The following is a 19,611-nucleotide window of genomic DNA, read 5'->3' as shown; positions in this document are numbered from 1 at the left end:
AGCCGGGACGGGCGGCGGGGACGAAGCGGCGGCTCCCGGGGCTCCGGCAGCGCTTTGGGGGGCACTTTCGGAGGAGAACCCCCACTTTATCCCCGGAGTGTTTATTATTTCTCGCTGTCCCGGTGCAAAACGCGGCGGGCGAGTGGAGCCTTTCATCAGGCTGCAAGTACAAATATAGATAATTTTATATATTTTTATATTTTTTTTTTCGCTCTGCCAGGAAGCGATAATAATACGTGTGTTGTTTTCCTGAGTGAAAGCGGCTCTGGGAAAAGTGGAAAAAGAAAAAAGAGAAAAAAAATAAAGACAACAAACCCAGGCGGTGGTTTTGGAGCCTTGGGAATGGGGGGTAAAAAAGAACCGAGAAACGGGGCTGCGGGAGCGATGCCGGCGCCGGAGCCCGCGGCGGGGGAAGACAAAAAAAGGGGAAAAATGTAAAAAAAAAAAAAAAAAAGGGAAAAAGACGGGGAAAAAAATAGGAAGAAAGAAAAGGAAGATCTGGGTGTTTATTTTTTGCTGTTCTGGGATTTTTGGGTTTGTTTCCCTGCGCGCTGCCGCGTCCCCGCCGGTCGGTCCCGCCGGAGCCGGGCTGCGGGCGCTCCCCGGCCCGGCCGGGGCTGTGGCCGTGACAAACGTAACTCTTCCAAAAAAAAATTAAATTGGTAAAATATTATTTTTAAATACTTTTACTTTTTTTTTTTTTTGTCCTCGCGTTTTGCCACAAGTTTTCCTTAATTTTTGGTTTTTTTTTTTCTCCGCTTCTTCCCCCTTCTCTCCCCCACACCCCGGGAAGGTGAGGGTGGGGTTTGGGGGTGTGTGGGTGTGTGTGTGTGTATTTTTGGGGGTGGCTGTGAGCAGGGGGGGTGTCGGGGCATGTCGTCTCAACGCATTCCCCCTTTTTTTTATCCCTTGCAGGCAGCGCCGAGACCGCCGCGCCGGGGCTGGCTCCCTGCACCGCGCCATGGGACGCTTGGACGCCTTATTTTTGAAAACCATCTGATTTTTTGGGGGAGGAGGAGGAGGAGGAGGGGGCTGGGGGGCGGGGGGGGTGGGGGGGGAAGGCGGTGGCGGGCACCGACAGCGATCCGGGAGACTCCGTGAAGCCGGCGAGTGGATGATGGATGGCCGAGATTTCGGGCCCCCCCGCTCGGTGCACGGCCCCCCTCCGCTGCTCTCCGGGCTGGCCATGGAGAGCCACCGCCTGGGAGCCACCGGCCGCCTGGCCCCCGCCGCCGGGCCCATGGCCGCCGGGCTCCCCGCCGCCCTCCAGCCCGGGAAATTCCTCGCATCGGGCATCAGCCTCCACTCGCACCCGGGTAAGGCTCCGCGGACCCCCCGGTACCCCCCGCGCCTTCCCTCGCTCCCCTCCGCGGCCGCGGGTCCGGGCTTCAAACCCCCCCCCCCTCCAAAAAATATAATAATTGTAATAATAATCATGTATTTCTACGCTCGCAGCTTTTTGGCGTGTTTTCCCCCCGCTGCTTCGCGTGCTTTTGATTTAGAAGAAAAACAGGGGAATGCGGGAAAAATAGGAAAAAAACCAGGGGGATAGCGAAAAAAATAAGGGAATGCAGGAAAAAATAAGGGGATGGGGGAAGAATCGTGGCTAGCCGATAAGAATCCCCTGTCCTAGCGCGCGGTTTTGTTGGCACTGAGGAAAATCCCCGCCGAGTCGTCTGCGGAATAAATCCGGGGAATAAATCCGATTTTCGGGAAGGCTGGGAGAGGCGCAGACCGGGGCGCGGAGGGACGGAGCTGCGCTGTCCGACGTGGTGCTTCCCTGCCCGGCAGAGAAAACATCCTTGGGCTGGGAAAAAGGGGTAAAATGGGAGCAGTTTTGGTGATTTCTTGCCCGGTGCAGCCCGAGCCCCGCCGCGGTCCCGCTGCCTCTGGGCAGCGCTGCCGGCACCGCCGCTTTTGGTGTTTTTTTTCCCTTTTTTTTTTTATTTTTTTTTCTTTCTTTTCTCGATGGTTTTTATTTCTTAATCTCGCAAGCAAAGCTTCCATGCAGAGACTGTTCCCTCCTTATATTTGTTTTCTTCTCAACGCGCTTCATCCTCTGCCAGCTCCACGGCTTCCTCTCCATTTAAAAGAAAAAAAAAAAAGATAAAAAAAGAGCAGGCGTTAAAATATACGCGGTTTATTTTTTTTTCCCACAGTCAGCTTTTTATTTATTAGTTTGAATTACTTTTGTTTTTTAGAGGTTTCTTATTTTTATCGCCCTTTCCGAGCTCCCTTTCCCAGCGACTCGCGGGGTCCGGCACTGCCGGCAGGACGCTGCCTGCACCCTCCTGCCCGCGTTCCTGCCCGCTGCTTTCCCTGGGAGGACACGAGGGATTTCTGACCGTTTGATTCTACTCTCTGGCTCTATTTTTAATTTTTTTTTCCCTTTTCTTTCCCCTGGGCGCGAAGAGGTGACTCGGAGTTTACTTTAGGCGTTGGGAGGGTGACAGGTTTTGCAATAATAAACCTGCTCTTTTCCCAGCCGCCCGGGATGAATGACTTTGAAATTTGCAAACCTGATTGCCAACATCTGCAGAGAAGGAAGCAGCCCGAATCGAGGGAAAAAGATTTATTAGTTTTAGACTAGGTGGCAGTGCCAATTTCCCAGGTGCTAAGAGGAGAGGTGTAAAGAGAATGGGCTATGAAGCCAAGCACATGGGCAAACACCTTTTTTACTTCCCTTTTGTCTTTTTTTTTCCTCCTTTTTTTTTTTTTTTTTTTTTTTTGTTCCCTGGTTATTTTTCCCCCCCTTTCCTCCACCTCCTGCTGAAGCACAATACGATCTCTGCAAAAATTTGTCTGGACAATCTCAAGCCAAACCGAGTGTGGGTTTCGGTATTTTTTTGATTATTCTTATTTTTTATGGGGTAATTTTCTTTTTTTGTTCCTTTTTTTTTTTTCCTGTTTTATTTCTCTTTCCAAAGTTCCTTTCCTGAAATCCAGGCAGGCCATGAGGGAGACACTGAGCTCTGGCCTCCCTGAGCCGACCAAGCTCCGTGATGCCGTCCGGGAGCTTTCCTGCTGCGCTGGGAGCGAGCCTCAGATTTGGATCCCCTCCCAGAGGGAATGGGGTTTGCGATACCTCCATTTTTTTTTTAACGTTGTTCTTATTATTTTCATTATTTAATTTTTTATTATTTTTGCTTTCTTTTGTCTGGAAGTCTTTTGAAATCCCCCCTCTCCGTGGCACCCGGTCTCCCGCTCCGCTCCCCGGCATGATCGGCTTCGTCACGGCAATTCCCAACCAGGCTAAACTCCATTAAAAAGATCCATACAATTAACAGCCGAAACTCCCATTAAACCACAGCAGTGGGATAGGCAGGGGTATTTTTTTTTGTTGTTGTTTTTTACGGCTTTAACAATATCGCCTGGAATGATGATTGCTTCCTGCTACCGAGGGGCCCTTTGTAGGTTTGCATTTGCAGTGCTGTTGGTTCGTGGATTTTTTTTGTTGTTGTTGTGGTTTTTTGAGGGGGGTTGTTTCGTTTTTAGGAGGGGTTTGGAAGGGTGGAAAGCAAAGGCTTGTGCAAGGGGTTAAGAAAAGTGGGCAGGAGGCGAAGCCTTTAAATAGAGCCAGTTCAAACCGATCCTTAAATACCGCCGGGCTGAAGAAAGAGACTCTTGAATCTGTCCCAGCGTCCTCCGAAAATAAATACGCCCCTGTAAAAATAGCACGATTGGCCATATTTGAGAATCCAGTTATCGCCGGCACTGACTCCTTGTTTTTCCCGTACCCTCTGCTCGTTCCGGCAGTCGAGCTCTGCCCCAGCGCCAAAGTACGGGCACCTGGGCTGCGTCCAGTGACCCCTGGACCTTCGGCTCCTCTCTGGGGGCTTTCTGCTCCCTGGTAGTGTTTTGAACGCTGCTGTGCAGGCTGAGGGGATGGGGACAGAAGCCCCTTTGTTGGAAGCTCATGGAGGGAGGAGTGAGCTGGAGGCTGAGGCGGGAGATGAGCCGGCCCTCGATGCCGGGCTGCCATTCCCTGTCCCCCGGTGCTCTCCGCCGTCGCCATCTCCCCATCCTTGAGGAGGGCAGGGGGGTTATGGGGGCTGGGGAGCAGTGGGGTGCTCCCGATGGGCCTTGTCGAGGGACAGGGGAGGAAGGGGACTGTTTGCAATGGAATTCCATGACTGGAGCTTGCTGGAAAGACCTTGCATAAAAAAAGGCTGCAACCGATGGAGTGGGGCAGTGGAGTCTATTGAGCGGCTCAAAATATGAGGGTTTTGTTGTTTTACTCCTTCCCTGCCCCACTGTATTCGGGTCCCAGTCTCAGCTCCATCTTGGTGGAGTGTGTTGTTCTTGGCAGCCTCTTGTGTTTTGGGGGAGGTGGAAAAGGCTCCCCCAGACGTGATTGCAAAGGGCTGCTCTGGGAGCGTGTCCCTGCCAGGCAGCAGCGGGGCTGTGTGTGAGCAAGGATCACCCACATCCAAAAAAAGATTCTCTGAGTTTAATATAATAATCATAATAATTAAAAATATGTTTTTTCCTGTATGCTGAAGTATCTTTTCTTGGGTGGGGGCTGCTGGAACAGATCTGTTTATATATAAAAGGATTCTCAGCCTCTTCCATTAAAATATACTTCAGGAACACTTTCCCGTGCCTGGCAAAAGGGACACACAGCAGTATGAGCAAAGCTGACTATGTTAAATCCAGCTCCAGAGTAGTGGCTGGAAGGAAAGTGGTCAGACAGAGGGGAGAGATTTGGTTTCCTTGTTTTCTTACTTCCACATTAGCATGTGCATTCAAATGCAGGGATTTAAGGCAGATTGGAGACTGTCCCTGCTTCCAGGCCTGCTGTGCCCAGGGAGAAGTTTTCCAGTCAGCTGGGCCAGGTAGGAGCATAGGAAAAGAAATAAAAATACCCTTCCCCCCAGGATAGCGCTGCTGTGCCAGCAAAATCCCGCTGTAGCCATCCTTATAATGGCAAAATGGTGCTTCTGCTGAGCCCGCAGATTTTGCAGGAGGCCTTGCTGTCGGCAGTGCCAGCGGAAGCACAATTTACTCATCCGACTGCATCCATGCTAAAATTGCTTCGCTGATAGAGATACCAGGATAGCATGGATTCAGTGCCGGACTGATCCGTGCCCCGCTTCTTCCTGTAACTCGGCTGGGGAGGATGGCAGCTCCCAGACCCGCTCGAACGCAACTCTTTTTGGTCACGTTTTGATGCTGCAAGGAAAATACCATCGGTGTTTAATGGCCCTTGAAATCGCGGTTCCCCCTCCCTGCCCGCCCTGGGGGTGGTGCGAGGGGCTGAGCGTGGGGGGCTCCTTGGGGCAGTGGCTCGCAGTGTAACACCAGGAGGAATGTGGACGGGCTGGAGACCTGCCTGTGGGGATGTTTCTCCTCCCTTGGGGCCCTGGTGAAATTAGATGCTTTTTGATACATGTTTTCAGGCAGAGCAGTGGCTGTGCTTGTCCCGGTGGGACTCAGGGAGGTGATGCTGGCCTGGGTGTTGTACTTGGTCCCCTCGCACTCTCCTCTTCACACCCGGCGTCCCTGGGGGTGGAGGAAGCGCTCGGCCATGAAGTGATGTCCCTGCAGCTCCCTTGGGCTGGCAGCCAACTTGCAGGCTGTGAGGGAGGCAGGAGCAGTGTCTTCAGGCTGAGATGGTGGTGGAAAAGGTACTTGGTGCGTTTTTGGGAGTCTCCCACCATGCGCTCTGGTTTTTCTCTGATGTCCCAGTGATTTTCCTGAGGTCCTGGTGGTCGAGTGGGTTGTGGGGTGGTGTCTCCATACTTTAGAAGGGATGGGAAGGACTGTCCACCCTGTCCTGCAACACCCCATTGAAGTTCCCATCCCAAGTGCTGGTAGCTGGTGGTGGGGACGTGTGTCTTGGAACATGGACAGGAGCCCAAGGGCAAACGTGGTGACGTAAACTAGCTCGGAGCAAGGTCCTGTGGGATCCTCTACTGTATGAGGCTTTCTAATACCTTCCCTAGGTGAATGAGTGGGAGCCTGTCCCTGCCTCTGGTACACAAGGCTGGTAAAGGTGTGATTTATTAACAGCCCTTCTCCTACCCAGCACTGAATCTCCTTGGTGGGGTTGGAAAACCACAGGTTCCATCCCTGACTGATGTTGTGCCAGAGAAAATCTGATCCGGAGAATGAGCCGGTACTAGAAATCCTAGCTGGTGGTGGCATGGGGCACCAGGCAGGTCCCTGGTGTTGGGGACAGGCTCCTGCTCTTTCCCAGCACAGCAGCTGTTGGAGAAATGGAAATTGCTGGGAATTAATCTCGCTGCAGACGTGGCTACCAGAGCAGGGCTTTCGTAAGGGAAATTTTAGATCTCCTTCCTAGGATAACCCAGGGTAAGGCTGAAATTAGTTTATAATTATCCAGTAAATAACCCCCCATCTTGTCATTTCACCATCTTCTGATGAATATGGAAATGAACATTGTTGAGGGGAATTAACGTCATTACGGCAGCTTTCCAGGTGAGCGCCTTGCGGTTCTACCGCGGCTGCAACCGGCGGGCGGGTGTCGGATCACCTCCTGGAGCTGGGGTTAGCGCCGACGAGTCGGAACAAGGCCCCGTGTGTTTGCACCGTGTACTAAACTGGTCCAGTTAAAGCTTCGGGCGGGAGGTGGTGCAGGGAATCGGGGCCAGCCTGGCATGTGCTGACATGAAAGCTGCCGTGCCGGGATGAGGAGATGTTGGTCTGGGTTAGGTAACGCGATCCAGCATCGCCTGCTCGAGGTGCTGAGGACAAGGGAGTGCTTTGTTCGGCCTCGTTGCTGAAATGGAGAGCCCAGTGCACCCTGAACGACCTGAAAATGCAGGCGGGGTTTGGGACGGTGAAGAGCCGAGGGCAGCCCTGAGCTCCCTGCCGGTGGAGCGGGGGTGAGCGAGCAGTGCTGTGTCCGGCATTGCAGCCCCTTGCTGGCTTTTCCAGCTGGAGATACTGTTTAAAAAGCAAAGTTTGGGAGTGGAGCACTCCGGTGTGGCTGCCTCACCCTGACCACGAGGATTTGGTGGTTTCCTTCTCCCCGTGTTTCCTCCTAGCCCTGCGTTTCTGACTGGCTTCGCTCCGGGATGGCGCAGCTGGATGCCTGCAGGCATCGCGATGCACCCACCGACGCCCTCTCTCCCTGCTGTTGATTTTCTTTGCTTATTGTTCGCTTCTCTCCGGCTCTTAAACACCAAGGGGACAGCACCACACAAACCCTTTAGCCCTGTCCATGTCCGTGCTGGCTGGGGGACGCGCGGCGGGAGCCCCGTATGGCAGCGCCGCGGCGGTGACAGTTGGGCTCCCTCCCCACGCCGCCAGGATCAGCTGTTGGGTGCACAATATGCTCCCGTTTCCCTCTCCAGCTGTTCGCTGACGGTTATGGGAAGCGAAAGGTAGTTGAGAGTTTGGTATCTCTAAATCAGGGAGGTGATGGGCAGAAAGGAGGGGCTGAGGGGGGAACTCGGTGTATATGAGGCTGGGTTTTGTTTAAATCCAGCCAGACTTGAAATAGTGGCTCAAGGATTGAAGTGACCTTGGGAATAAATTTTATTGCCAGCAGTGGCCAAAGAGCCATTTTGAGGGAGCTGGATGCAGGCAGGCAAGCCAAACATGGTGGGCTCGGAGCAGTGTGCTCTGTTCAGGAGAGAATATGCTTTCTTACAGGAAAAATGTAGATTTTAAGGCACTCAGCCTGTTTCTCTGGAGCTGTATCCCCGGCAACTTCTGCAAAGGTTGCTCCTGCTTCTGCCTCCATCCATCTTATCCTGCTGCATCCCTGACAGCAAACAACCCTTTTTACCTTTGGTGGTTACATGTATTACCCCTGATTCCCTCTCTGCCCCCATCCCATCTCAGCAGAATTCCCTGGGACTTGAATATGCTTTTGGTCCATTTGGTTTAATTGCTTTTAATTAAAAAAATTAAAAATAATAATTGGAATGGCCAGCGTGGTGGGGAGGAAGGGTTTTGGAGGGATTGGGCTCTGTGCTGCTTGCAGGCAGCGCCGGTCGCCGTGTGTGGATGAAGCAACCCCTGCGTTATCATGTGTTGTTCTGCTGTTTGTGTCCTGGTCTGCTGAGTGGGGGGACATCCTACATGCCATGTCACATAGAAGCCAAGGAGATAATAATAATACTCCAGTGAGTGAAGATCCAGGCAGGTGAGTTCCACCTTGCTGAGGTGCCGGTGGAAGCCCCGGCTCCGCTCGGCCGGGCAGACACACCGTGCCGGGCTCCTGGCATGTGCAGCCTGCCGGGGTTTCCCTTTGCAATCCCTGCGTTACAGCGGGGCTTTCTCCCTAATGAGATTAGTGACACAAAGCAGCAATTCTTCTGCTACTTTTAATGGATGTTCGGGGTTTGTGTGGAATCGGAAATTCCTACTTTCATCAGATGAGCTCTCTCTGTGACTATTTTGTGGACAGATCTTCCTTTCCTCGGCTTCAGGGCTGACATTATTATTGGCAGAAGTGTTTTAGGCTTTCCCCTCCCGCCCCCTCTGCATCCCCTCTTTTCCAGCCCCAGCCATGGTGGATTTTATCTTCTGTCCTGCTTTGAATCTCACCATCAGCCCAAGCTGCTTCCATCTTGTGGAGGACTCAAAAACCTGGTGGCCTTCCCTGGACACACTAAATGCAGCTGGGAGGAAGGAGAAGTGCAAAAGTCACTCTTGAATTGTTCTTGCAGGTGCTCCTTGGTCTCTGCAGTTGAGATCTGGAAGCATTTTCGTGTGCGTGTATGTACATATATGAGGCACCCATTTAGTGCCTTACCTGGCAGAGGGCTGACCATCCCTGCCTGGTGACATCAGGGCCAGCTTGGCAATTTGTCAAGAGCCCAAGGGCTGCGCTTCAATTTGAATATGGATTTGCATAATTCATCAGGAATTAAACCACACCACCATAATATTTGCCTCTGCGTTTATCTCCTGTTATTGGTGGAGGGGAGGTGTGGGGTCCTGGGCGTTTGCTGACCACAGACACCCCTTTGCTTCATGTTGTGGCACTTTTTTGGTGCAGAAGAGCTGACGTAGACTGATGTTCAGGAGGATGTGGGAAGGACAGGAGCCTCTGGAAGGAAAAAGGACTGAATGTGGGGTCAAGAGGAGAGGCTGGGCAGAAGCTGAGCTTTTGAGCCTGGTTTTCTAAGGGAAAGAGGCTTATGGAGTTGTGATCTGTGAGTGGATCCCTTCTTCCACCCATAGATGCCTGCAGCCTGTTGTTGAATTTCTTTTGGGGTGGTTTTGGTCCCTGCAGGAGGTCAGCACTGGGCTCTGGGAGAGGGATGTGTTCACTCCCATGGCACACAGAGCACTACATGCAGGTACATCCAGCTTCACCTTGCACTTACCCTGTCCTGGCCGTGCTGTATCCAAGTGGGAATCGTGAAGCTGGAGTTGATGAACACGTTTGGGTCATTGGCAATGTCCTTGCTCCAGCCCTGGGGTGTTTCTGGGAGCCAGTTCCCTTTCACTGCCAGGACCCCTGTGTTGTGCAGTGGTTGCAGTGCCAATGCTGAGCACACACGTGTTGGTGATGGGATGTTCAGGTCCAAATGGGGGGCTGTGCCTCAGTTTTCCGTTGCAATGCCACCCCCCTTTGCAAGGCACCCCAAGAGATGCTGAGCCACGGCAGCTGCTTTGCAAACAGGAGGGTTTACAATAAGCAGCGACGGAGGCTGCGTCTCCCAGGGCTTTGAGTCATCCTGGCTCGTGCTGACTGCGCCTGGCAGGGGCCTGGGAGGCAAAACAAACCCACATCCAGCTGCCACCTCTCTGCCAGATGTTAGTGGTGGGGTGACTGTTTGGGTTTCAGTGGTGGACCTACCAGGGAAGCAGATGGAGCTGCTGTAGGGAGATGCAACCTCTCTGGTGGCTGTGGTGAAACCCTGGAGAAACCGGTGACTTGGAGACTTGCAGTTGGGCCACCCGATTTCTGGAGGGAGGGGTGAGATGAGCAGCCCTGGTCTGGGGTTGTGTGTTTGGGTTTGCAGAACTGGGGGTGCTGAGGCTCCTTCCAGCACTCCCGGGCTTGGGGCATGGTGTGGGCTGTTCTGGCCATGACCCCTCACCGTGCTGGGCAGGAGGACAGGCAGGGAGGAACCCAGGGGTGATCCCACTCACCACCCCACGCAGAGGAAAGGCAGTCAGGGCAGTGGATGTCCCTGGCCAGCAATGGGAAGCCGAGGGGAGGAGCAGGCAGGTGGCATTTACCTTTCAGTGGGCGCCCAGCGTGTGTCGGCGGGGCTGGTGCTGCCCATCACACAGCGGTGTTTAATTTCTCAATGGGAGGGCAGGGAGATGATGCTGCACAGTCCCATTTAACCTGCTGGTGACCTGATCTGAAGTCATTGTGGCTGAAAATAGACCGTGTTCCCTCCAGGGCACGGCTAATGGTGCTGGGAAAGCTGGGATCTCTCTTTGAAGGCTGATTTAATTGCTGCTGGCAGGCACTCGGGGCAGGTGATGTGGGGACCAGCACCCGGTGCCATCCCACAGTAACCTCCCCCCACCGAGTGCTTGTAGCTCTCCCGGCTCTGGCAGCGAAGGGTAATGAGCTGTTTTCTAAGGAAGGCACGGGATGGTGTGTGGGTGGTGCTGGGTTAAATGTGCGGGCAGGGCTCAGGGAATGGGGGCTCACTTGTTTACGTTGTCTACTGCACTGAGTTTGGGTGATGTAAAAAAAAATACAATTTTAAAAAATGGGATGAGTTAAATTTCTGTGCTTAGGAAGGAGAGGGAGCACCTGTACTGAAAGTGTGGCAGGAGCAGAGTCAGTGGTAGGACCCCTGTGCTGGCCACCAGTGTGTTCACCGAGATGAAGGATGGACCAGAGCAAAGACGTTTTGCTGCTGTCCTAGAAAATCAGGAGAGGAAGGCGAGATGCAGTCTAGCAGCCAGGTTCTGCATTCCTGGGCATTCTGCTAATCAGTTTGAGAGTTTAAATTATTATTTTTTCAATTTCCATACATTCCATTTTAGTAAATGTGGAGCTGAAGAACCCACTGAGTTGCTCCTTGCTGTTTGAGGAGAGCTGTGTGGTTGTGCAGTGAGAGCTTGGAGGTTTCAGTGGACCCCTGTTTGGGTGTCAGGTTTAATTATGCCAGTGGAAAAGGTGAGACATCCGATGTGGTGGTGGATTTCAGGCTGGGGGCATATGGGAGAAGCTTCTGCTGTAGTAGCAGGCAGTGACCCAGGAGCATTGGCACTGGTTTGAGCATCAGGATTAACGTGGGACTGGATCGGTGCTTCCCAGATTCCATGTTTCAGGCTGTGTGGCCTGGGTGTGCATCATGTCAAGAGTCCCAGTGGGATGGTTTCCATCCTGGCCCCTCCAGTGGGAGGAAAAGCCACTTCTGCTGGAGGAGATTCATGTCCCCACCTGGGTGGCTTCTCACTGTCCTCATGGAGATGGTGTCAATGGGAGCTGGTGGGAGATCTTATGGGTGTCTTTCTCCAATATAGGCTGGTATATACCTGTCTCCAGTATGTGCTTGTATATACCTTGGATTGCCTTTGACTTGTGGCGCGGTGGAAACTGAGTCTGCAGGACGCCGGGGGCAGAGTGGAGGCGTGAGCACCAGTCCCTTGAGCCCTTCCAGCCACTTCTTCCCTTTTCTCCTCCTCCACCATCTCCAGGCTGTTGGGGCTGTTCCAGCTCCCGGGTGAGGAGGAGGTGAGCAGCAGGGCTCACTCAGCCTGATGATATTTATTTCCATGGAGCACGGAACCGCCTCCCCCCCCCTTGCCCTGTGGTCACACCCTGCCCATCGGTGTGCCCTGACTGCAGAGGAGAGGCTGGTGATTCACTGCAAGAGTAACACGGCAGGAAAATCATGGCACGGCATCGGCACGGGGCAGTGGCTGCGGGAGGGCCAGTCGGAAACCCGGCGGGAGCGCGCGGTGTTCCTGTGCTGACGCAGCTGCGAGCCATAGTAAATATTGAGCAAGAGCCACTTAAAAATAAAGCAGCCTGGACACAAGATTCCCACGTGGAATAAAATAAAATTAAAAGAAACAATAGAGAGCCGCTCTGAGCTGGAGGGAGTACTCGCCTTGGCTTTTAAGGTAGTGATTTTTGCGGCTGAAGGGAAAAGCAGCGCGGTGGTGTTCGAGCCGGCAAAGGCCGGGAGTGTGGACCCCCTGCCGGAGGATGCTGTCTCCGAGCTCACCAGGGCCCTTAGAAGATTAAATGGGGAGTTAAATTGCCCTGGCTGTTCTGGATCCCGGGGATGGGATCGAAGGCTTTCAGGGGATGTAGAGAATTGAGGCCATAAATTAAGGCTTTGAAGCAACTGCCAGTCCCATGGCATGGGGTGTTAATATGGCTGGGTCGGGTTTTGGGGCGGGGAGTGGTGGGTTGTGGCAGCAGCTTGGGGCTGCAGGGACGGGGTTGGGGACTGGTCACTGCTACAGTCCAGGCACATCTGATCCGGGGGCTTTGGTTTCAGCCTGGCTTGTTCAGGGGCTTGTATCGCTGGTGTCTCGTGTGTGGCACAGAGTCAAGGCGGCTCCGGTGCCTCGGGTGTCACTAGAGCTGCCCTGGCAGGCAAGGGAGGAGGCGGCAAAGATTTACACTGTCAGCACTCCGGGCTTGCAGCTGTTTGCAGCCATAAATGTGTGCATGAGGAATAGCTGCCCCCTGTGTGGGGCAGAGATGGGGAAGTGTGTGCTGGAGGGGGAGCCCTGAGAGAGTCTTCCCTGGGAAACCGCTGTTTCTGCAGGGAAAGGATCGGGCTCACTGATGACAGTGAGCATTGGCAGCTGGTGCTGGTATGGTGTCCGTCCTGCTGCTGGTGGGAGGGATACTCACTGTGCTTGGACTTCTCCCCCTTCCCCTCCCTCCCTGGCGGGACTCATGAGGACATAAACGTTTATCCAGCTGTTTGTGGCATGGACTGTTGTCCCAGTTGGCTGCCTGTGAGGCACTGCGAGCCGGACTGGGGAAGAGGTGACTGTGCTCCTGGCCAAGGGCGGCTGCAGCTCCCGCTCAGCTCCTGCTGAGCCCAGCAGCCAACTGAGACCCTGACTGCAGCGGGGCTGCAAATGTCCCTTGAGTGCCCAGAGTGGAAAACACCCCATGGAAATAAACCTAAAGCCTCACTGCTGTTTCCCAGCTCTGCTGGACTTGGATTGAAGAGTCCAAGGGGCCAGGCTTTTCAACTCAGGCCCCTCTGCGGCCACAGCCCGATGCAGAGCACTGTGTGGTACCAGCCTGATTCCTGGCAGTGTGTCCATCCATCATGGCCTGGGGAGGATGGAGTGAGATGCCTGCGGTTGGAAATATTTCATAAGTGGCAGAAACGTGTAACGGGCAGATGGGGCAATGGGGGAGAGTTACTTCACTTCTCCCGGGGTGCTGGAGGCCGCTGGTCTTCCGGGTGACAGGGCTGTGGCTTCTCAGGCAAGGATGGCTCATGGCCAGGCTCAGCTTCAGGGTGTGCTTTGCAGCCAGAATCACACATAGCCACCTGCTTGCCTCTGCAGGCCAGCAGGGCTGTGTTGGACCTGATTAAAGGTCTTTTCCAACTTAAATGCTTCTATGATTCTGTAACAGCAGAGACTGGAAATCCGTCCCAGAGCATGAGCAGAGGCTTTGTGGGTGCTGCTTCTCCCTGGTGTGTTGGTGCTGCTGGCTGGTTTGGAAAACAAGGAGCCCGACCAAGAGTGTGAATTCCCCATTGAGTGGTGTCACTGAGTTGCTCCCACTTACTGTCCTTGACCCTTCATGGGTGTCCAAGTGAGCTGTACCTCTACACCAGGTTGGCAGCCAGTGTGGAGGGCAGCATGGGGATGCCATGAAGGTGCCAGCTGGTCACCTGCATGCGTGGTGAGATGGAGCAGTTTTCCCAGCGCTGGCACACACCCATGTCACATCAGACATGTAGCCTGGCTCACTGGCTGCAGCTGTGTATGCAGGGGAGGTGTGTTCAGCTCCAGCATGTCACCTCCAGCATGTCCCCCTCCTGCCTGTCTCTTTCAAAACACAGACTTGGCTGACTTGTCCAGCTGGGACTGAATTTCAGGCCTGGGGTCTGGGGTGACCAAGTTGGAGAGAGTCCACAGGTTTAGAACCTCTGCCAGGGGATGCTTTCTGTTGGCTCCCTCCTCACGGGGAACTTTGGCAAACCCCAAGCGGGCTGAGCACGTGGGGCCTGTTTCCCTCCCACTTCCCCCAGCACGACCTCCGGCCTCCAGACGTTTGGTGTGTGGTTTGTGCGGTCGCTGGTATCTCATCTCATCGGTCACATCCCCTCCTGGTGGTGAGTCACCCGGCTGTACCTCTTCCCCCCAAACTCGTGCCGTTTTGGAGAGCTGGGCAAAGATGAAGAAGATGTTTTCAACTGGGCTGACACATCTGCACCCGCCAAGTTCCTTTAATAACAGCCCTTCGTGATTTATGTCTCGGTTGTGCAAAACAGGTATGTTTTATCATCTTGGAGCTGGGAAGGAGGAGGACAGGTGTGCCAATCCACTGTACCTGCTGCAGCATCACAGGGGTTGCATTTTGTCTGCTGACAGTCACCTGGCTGCAGGATTAAGGTGGCTTAAAGGAACGATCTCTGTGCCCTAAACCCTTTTACCCTCAGAGCTGGGCTGCTTTGGGTCTTGTGTGCCCATGCTGGCATGAGTGTTGATGGTACCTTCCCCAGGCGGTCAGAGGCCGTGCTGATGGGCACACGCGCGTGTTTGGCGTGGTGTAACTTGGCAGGAAAGGAGGGCAAAACCAGTCTGGGGCTGGCAGTGCTGCCAGCTCGCACCTCCCTGCCTTGCACTGCGGTGCCAGCCCGCCTCTGGGCAAGCAGTCGGCTGGAGGAGCGTGGCTCAGCCTGCCGAGACCTGTCGGCGTGTCCCTGGGCAAAACAGATCTTGTGCTGGTTCAGCAAACACTCTGGCCCCGGGCGGATGGAGATGGTTGTGGTTTCCCCTTTTCCCCTCCCTTTCTCCTGGCAGAAGCCCATGGTTGGGGTGAGCTGTGAGTTGCTCACTGCGGTAGAGTTTCTCCCCTTGGCATCGCTTTCTGGCACGGAAATCCAAGGAGGGAGTGACTTGCCTGCGGCCGCTTCCTGCGAGTGCAGCTCCTCAGCGCATGGAGGAGCAGCTTCTCCTCCAGGTCCTGCTCAGGGGAGCAGGGCAGCAGGTTTCGGACTGGAGGGCTGTAAGGAGGAAGGGATGCTCTGGCAGTGCCCCGGGGTTGGATTTGCATTGGGTTCATCCCCAGGAAGACTGTAGCTCGGATCCCTGCTCCAGCTCTGGTTCCTGGCAGGGAACAAGCCAGGTAAATACAGCCTGGGCAGCTTCTCTGGGCACTTAGCAAGGGAAAACAGCATCACTGGTAGACCTGAGGCTGAGGTTCAGGTGGTGTTCTGGTTTTGCTGCTGGCCAGCTTGGTGATGCAGGCAAGTCATTGCACCTGCCTGTGCCTCAATTTCTCCACCTGCAAAGCTTTGGGATGTGCTTTGAGCTCCTGTGCTGGGCTTATGCCTCTCCAAGAAGCAGTGCTGCTGCCATGGACTTGTGGGAGTCCCTGGGAAGGGCTGCCTGATGGGAGGTGGTTTTGGGGCTGGGCTGGTGGCATCAACTCAGTTCTGCAGCTGTTTCCCCAGCTGTCACGGTGACGCTGCCCTGCAGGGTCTCCACCCTGTCCATCTGAACCTGTCCCCATCTTGGACACTTCCCTTCCTCCTCGTGCTCCTGCAGCCCCAAGCTGAGGCTGGGTCACTGTAGTGGATGTGATAATGCTGATTGTGGCGGAAACCCCAGAACATTTGGGGCTGGGACTGACCCTGTGTTATTAATGGGTAGAATAAGATGGCATAAGCAGGAGGTTGCCCCAGTAGGAGCAGGGATGTAACTGGTACCGAAATGCCTCTTTGGGTACCAGTAGCTTAAGCTACATGCAGGTGTCCCGGTGCTGGATGGCAGGGCTGGATTGTGTCCCCTCCCTGGAGCTCTGCAGGTGGCTCCATGTTCTTGCACGATGTGCAAGTGGGGACATGCCATGGGCATCTGTGCTCAGTGGTATCTGCAGCATGGGATGTGTCTCGTTGTGATCTCCATGCTGGTGTTCCCGCCTGTTGGAGCAGCTGCAGCTGGGACTGAAGTCTGGCTGGGAGAAGGATCTCACGTGGGGATGTCTGCGGCTGGGGCCGCAGGGCTCGTGTGGCATGGGGTGCTCCATGGGGTTTGCCATGCTGCAACCATGTGCTCTGCCAGATGGGACTCGTGTTCCCTGGGAAATGTGTCACTCCTGCTCCAGATGCTGGCTCGCTGCCAGCCCAGCCGTGCCGGAGCGGTGCGGTGACGGTGGCACGGCCGAGGCAAACACGCTGTGGAGCGATACTGCTCACAGCTAAGCCAGGCTGAACGCTTCTGGGTTCTACCCAGCTCTCTCCAGCTCCGGGAGTAAGAAAAGGTGTTTGGAACTGCTTCACTGTGCAGGTTTTGGGGTTACCAAGCAGTGATGCGGACGTGCGTGTGCACTCTGTTACAGCACCGTGCGCAGGATTAAATAGCAAGATTTACCTGCTGGGGATGGGCTCGGAGTTGAACTTCGTGGGCACAACAGCTCCCCTGGTCCTGCCGCTGGAGGGTTGGCATGTGCGGGTGGTGCTGCTGGGATCTGTTGGGCGATGGATCCGGGCCAGGAGCTGTGCGGAGCACCGCGTCGGTGAAGCACATATGCTGGGATGCAAATATGTACGCGAAAGAGATCCTGGCTGTCTAAATAATGTGAAATATTGACTAGCTGTCGCAGATGGTGCTCCACGTGCAGCTTCGGGGACTGAACTTCTCTGTCTCCCCTTGGGTTTTGGTGTGATGTTGTTTTGATCTGGTTGTATGCTGGACTCTTGACAAAAGTTGTTGCCTGGTTGCTTTCAGTGGGATCATGTAATTTTGGGGAAGTTGGTTGCTAATGAGGGCTGAGGGGAAGGGAGGAGGGTTGCAAAGGGCTCCTTCAGACTCTCTTGATGGCTTTTACTCAGTTTTTTAAATGATGGCACTGACTGGGATGCTGGTTCTGGCAGGGGTTAGAGTTTGTAGTGTTGCACGGGTGTCGTTTGGTGGCAGTGTTGGAGAGGAATTGCTGCCTGTAGCCAAGAGCATGTGTTATTACCACTATTATGGTGATTGTATTCACTGAGGAAGCGCTGATGATGGTGATTTGCATAAGGATGTTGCTGGGGGGCCCAGTATCCAGGACATCATCCAGACTGCTGGCAGCAGGGCCTTGGGGACATGCTGCTTTCATATCAGCTCGTGGATGGGTGTCACGTTTTGTGCTCTTTTTTGCCTTCCTCTGGTATAAGATACTGGGTTTGGATGCAAGAAACAGTGCTTTGTGTGAGCTGCTCTGAAGGATGCTCTCATGTTTTCCCAAAGCCCATACCCAGTCATGGCCACCTGCAGCTGGGATGGGCTGTGCTGGCAAAGCTGTGCTGGCAAGAGGGTCTTATCACTGCTCTGGAAGTACGTTGGGGAGCGTCCTCACCCACAGGTTGCTGTGCTTGTGATAAAACACCTTATCAGCTAGGTGGTTTGGTTGTTCAGTTCCAGGTTAAGGCTCTGCTCGGGTAGCAGCATGCTCCGTTTGCTGCAAAATTGGAGCCCTGCAGAGGTGCCTGGGGCGATCTGGGGACCAGCAGTGGGGGATCAGTACCCAAAGGGGGGTCTCTGAGCAGTGCTCCTCGCGATGGGCTGTGTGTGGTGTGTGTCGTTGCCGTGTGCGTCCCCTCCGCCGGCGCTCCTGGCGCGCGAGGGACCGACAGCCACAACAGTCTGTGCTCCTGCGGGGCTCGTTCCAAGGCAGCGTGCCGCTTGGGATGAAACATGTTTGCCTCTTCTGTTTCCCATTTTCTGCAGGCTTTTCCCATCTGCCTAACGGTCTCTACCCATCGTACATTCCCCTGAGCCACCTCGAACCTCCCAGTGCCGGCAGTCCGCTCCTGGCCCAGCTGGGACAGCACAGCCTCTTTGAATCACAGAAAGGTGAGTCTGGGACCCCGTGTGCCCTTTCTGGCCCTCTTGGTCACTCCTAGGTGCTCACCCTGTCCTTTGGGCTTGTTTGGCTGCTGGAGCTGCTGGGTGCTGGGGTGTTGGGGGCAAAGAGAAGGAACCCCCTGGACTGATCATCCAGGGACATTCCCTCGTGTTAGCAGTACCAGGGTTTTGGATGTAGCTGTGCTATAGGGAAGCTGGCCAGATCCCACCTTGAAGTCCCAGTGTGCATCAGGACAGGACTGTCCTGCATCCCACATGGAGAAACCTGCTTGGTCTCCTCTGCCCTGGGCCTTCCTGTCTGAGGCATCCTTGAAACCTGTTACTTCCCCATTTGCTACCTCTTGCCTGTCTCAAAAAACAATTTTGATTGTTTTTGCTCTGCAGATGGGTTCTACCTGTCCGGCCACGCAGGCCAGTCTGCTTTGCACCCTCAGCCTCCCCTCTCAAGGACCGTGGGCAGCCACACGTCGAACACTTTGCTCCGGGAAAAGGACCTTGGGCAGCTGCACAAGAGCTCGAAGGAAGGCCTGAAAGACCCTGGTGGGAAGGAGCGGGCATGCCGGAGCGATCTGTCCCTGCCCTTTGCCAAGAAGGAGAGCAAGCCGAAGGAGGAGCCCCGGCCCCGCAGTGTGGTTGACCTCACACAGGACACCAAGCCCGACAGCGACCGGAAAGTGAGTGTGGTGGAGAAGGCGGTGAAGGTCGGCGAGCGTCTCTCGCCGTTCCTGGCTGAGCACATGCCAAATCGGGGCACAGGCAGTGGGGAACCCAAGTCCAAGAACCCACTGCAGAGCTCTTCCCTCAGCAACTGCAACGGCGGCGGGGACCCCGTTCTGAAGGTCCTGGGTGCCGAGCAGGACCGCTGTGCCAAGGATCCCACTCGGCACGACGAGAACATGAGGCCTTCTGCGCACGCCCACGCTGAGCGGCTGAAGCGAGGGGAGCCCCTCCTGCCCTCCGTGGGCGCTTTGCACGTCTCCTGTAGCTGCCCATCCCCGCACCCCTCGCAGACGGGGAAGATGACGCCGGCCACAACATTCCCTCCGCAGCCCGTCCATTCCAGCATGTACACCATCTTCCCGCCGGCCAAGGAGCTGGGGAGGGAGCACAAAGTCATCGCCCCCACCTTCGTGCCTTCGGTCGAAGCCTACGACGAGAGGAGCGGGCCCATCCAAATCGCCTCGCAGGCCCGAGACAACAAGGTGAAGGACAAAGACCTCGGCAAGGTGGGGGTGCTGCAGTCACCCACGGAGCGGTGCCTTGCGGATGCCTCCCGCACGCTCTTGTCCCAGGACTTTTCTTGTCACAGCGATGCCAAAAGGATGGAGGTTCTGAGAGAGAAGGGCTCGGTGATCAGGACGAACTCCATGGCACTGAAGAGACAGGTCACTTCAGAGCCCTTCCTCAACCGGCCGGGGCTGGGCTCTCCGGAGAGCAGGGAGTTCCTGGCCTCCAAGGACTTGCTGAAGCCGAGTCCGGAGGCAGAGCATCGCCCTTGCGAGCGGGAACGCTTCCAGCGATCCAGCTCCAAAGAAGCAGCAAAGGTCTATGGCACTTTGGACTCCTCCCGGCAGCACCTGGACCACGGTCAGCTGAAACCACCGGAGCAGAAGTGGAAGCCCTTTGAGATGGGCAACTTTGCCACCACGCAGATGG

General features: G+C 54.9%; 1 protein-coding gene and 1 long non-coding RNA gene across 7 annotated transcripts in view; one reads left to right on the top strand and one right to left on the bottom strand.

Annotated features, from left to right (window-relative positions):
* Positions 1–19,611, top strand: part of TNRC18 (trinucleotide repeat containing 18) — a 56,942-nt gene that overhangs the window by 652 nt on the left and 36,679 nt on the right. For all 6 annotated transcript variants that reach the window (XM_064673193.1, XM_064673189.1, XM_064673191.1 and 3 more), the window contains exons 2-4: positions 916–1,316; positions 17,818–17,943; positions 18,340–19,611. The exon at positions 18,340–19,611 is cut by the window's right edge and continues 531 nt beyond it. In XM_064673193.1, coding sequence (XP_064529263.1) covers positions 1,115–1,316; positions 17,818–17,943; positions 18,340–19,611 — 1,600 coding nt within the window. In that variant the 5' untranslated portion in view covers positions 916–1,114. The remainder of the gene's footprint in view (positions 1–915; positions 1,317–17,817; positions 17,944–18,339) is intronic.
* The window catches only part of LOC135423212 (uncharacterized), a 34,381-nt gene continuing 16,913 nt past the window's right edge, over positions 2,144–19,611 (bottom strand). The window contains exon 2 of the long non-coding RNA XR_010434747.1: positions 2,144–19,611. This exon is cut by the window's right edge and continues 16,111 nt beyond it. This is a non-coding gene — a long non-coding RNA (uncharacterized LOC135423212).

Source organism: Pseudopipra pipra, chromosome 16 (assembly GCF_036250125.1).
Source record: "Pseudopipra pipra isolate bDixPip1 chromosome 16, bDixPip1.hap1, whole genome shotgun sequence".
Classification (NCBI taxonomy): domain Eukaryota; kingdom Metazoa; phylum Chordata; class Aves; order Passeriformes; family Pipridae; genus Pseudopipra; species Pseudopipra pipra.
Note: the sequence above shows the minus strand (reverse complement) of the source record. Positions and strands in the feature narration are given on the sequence as shown.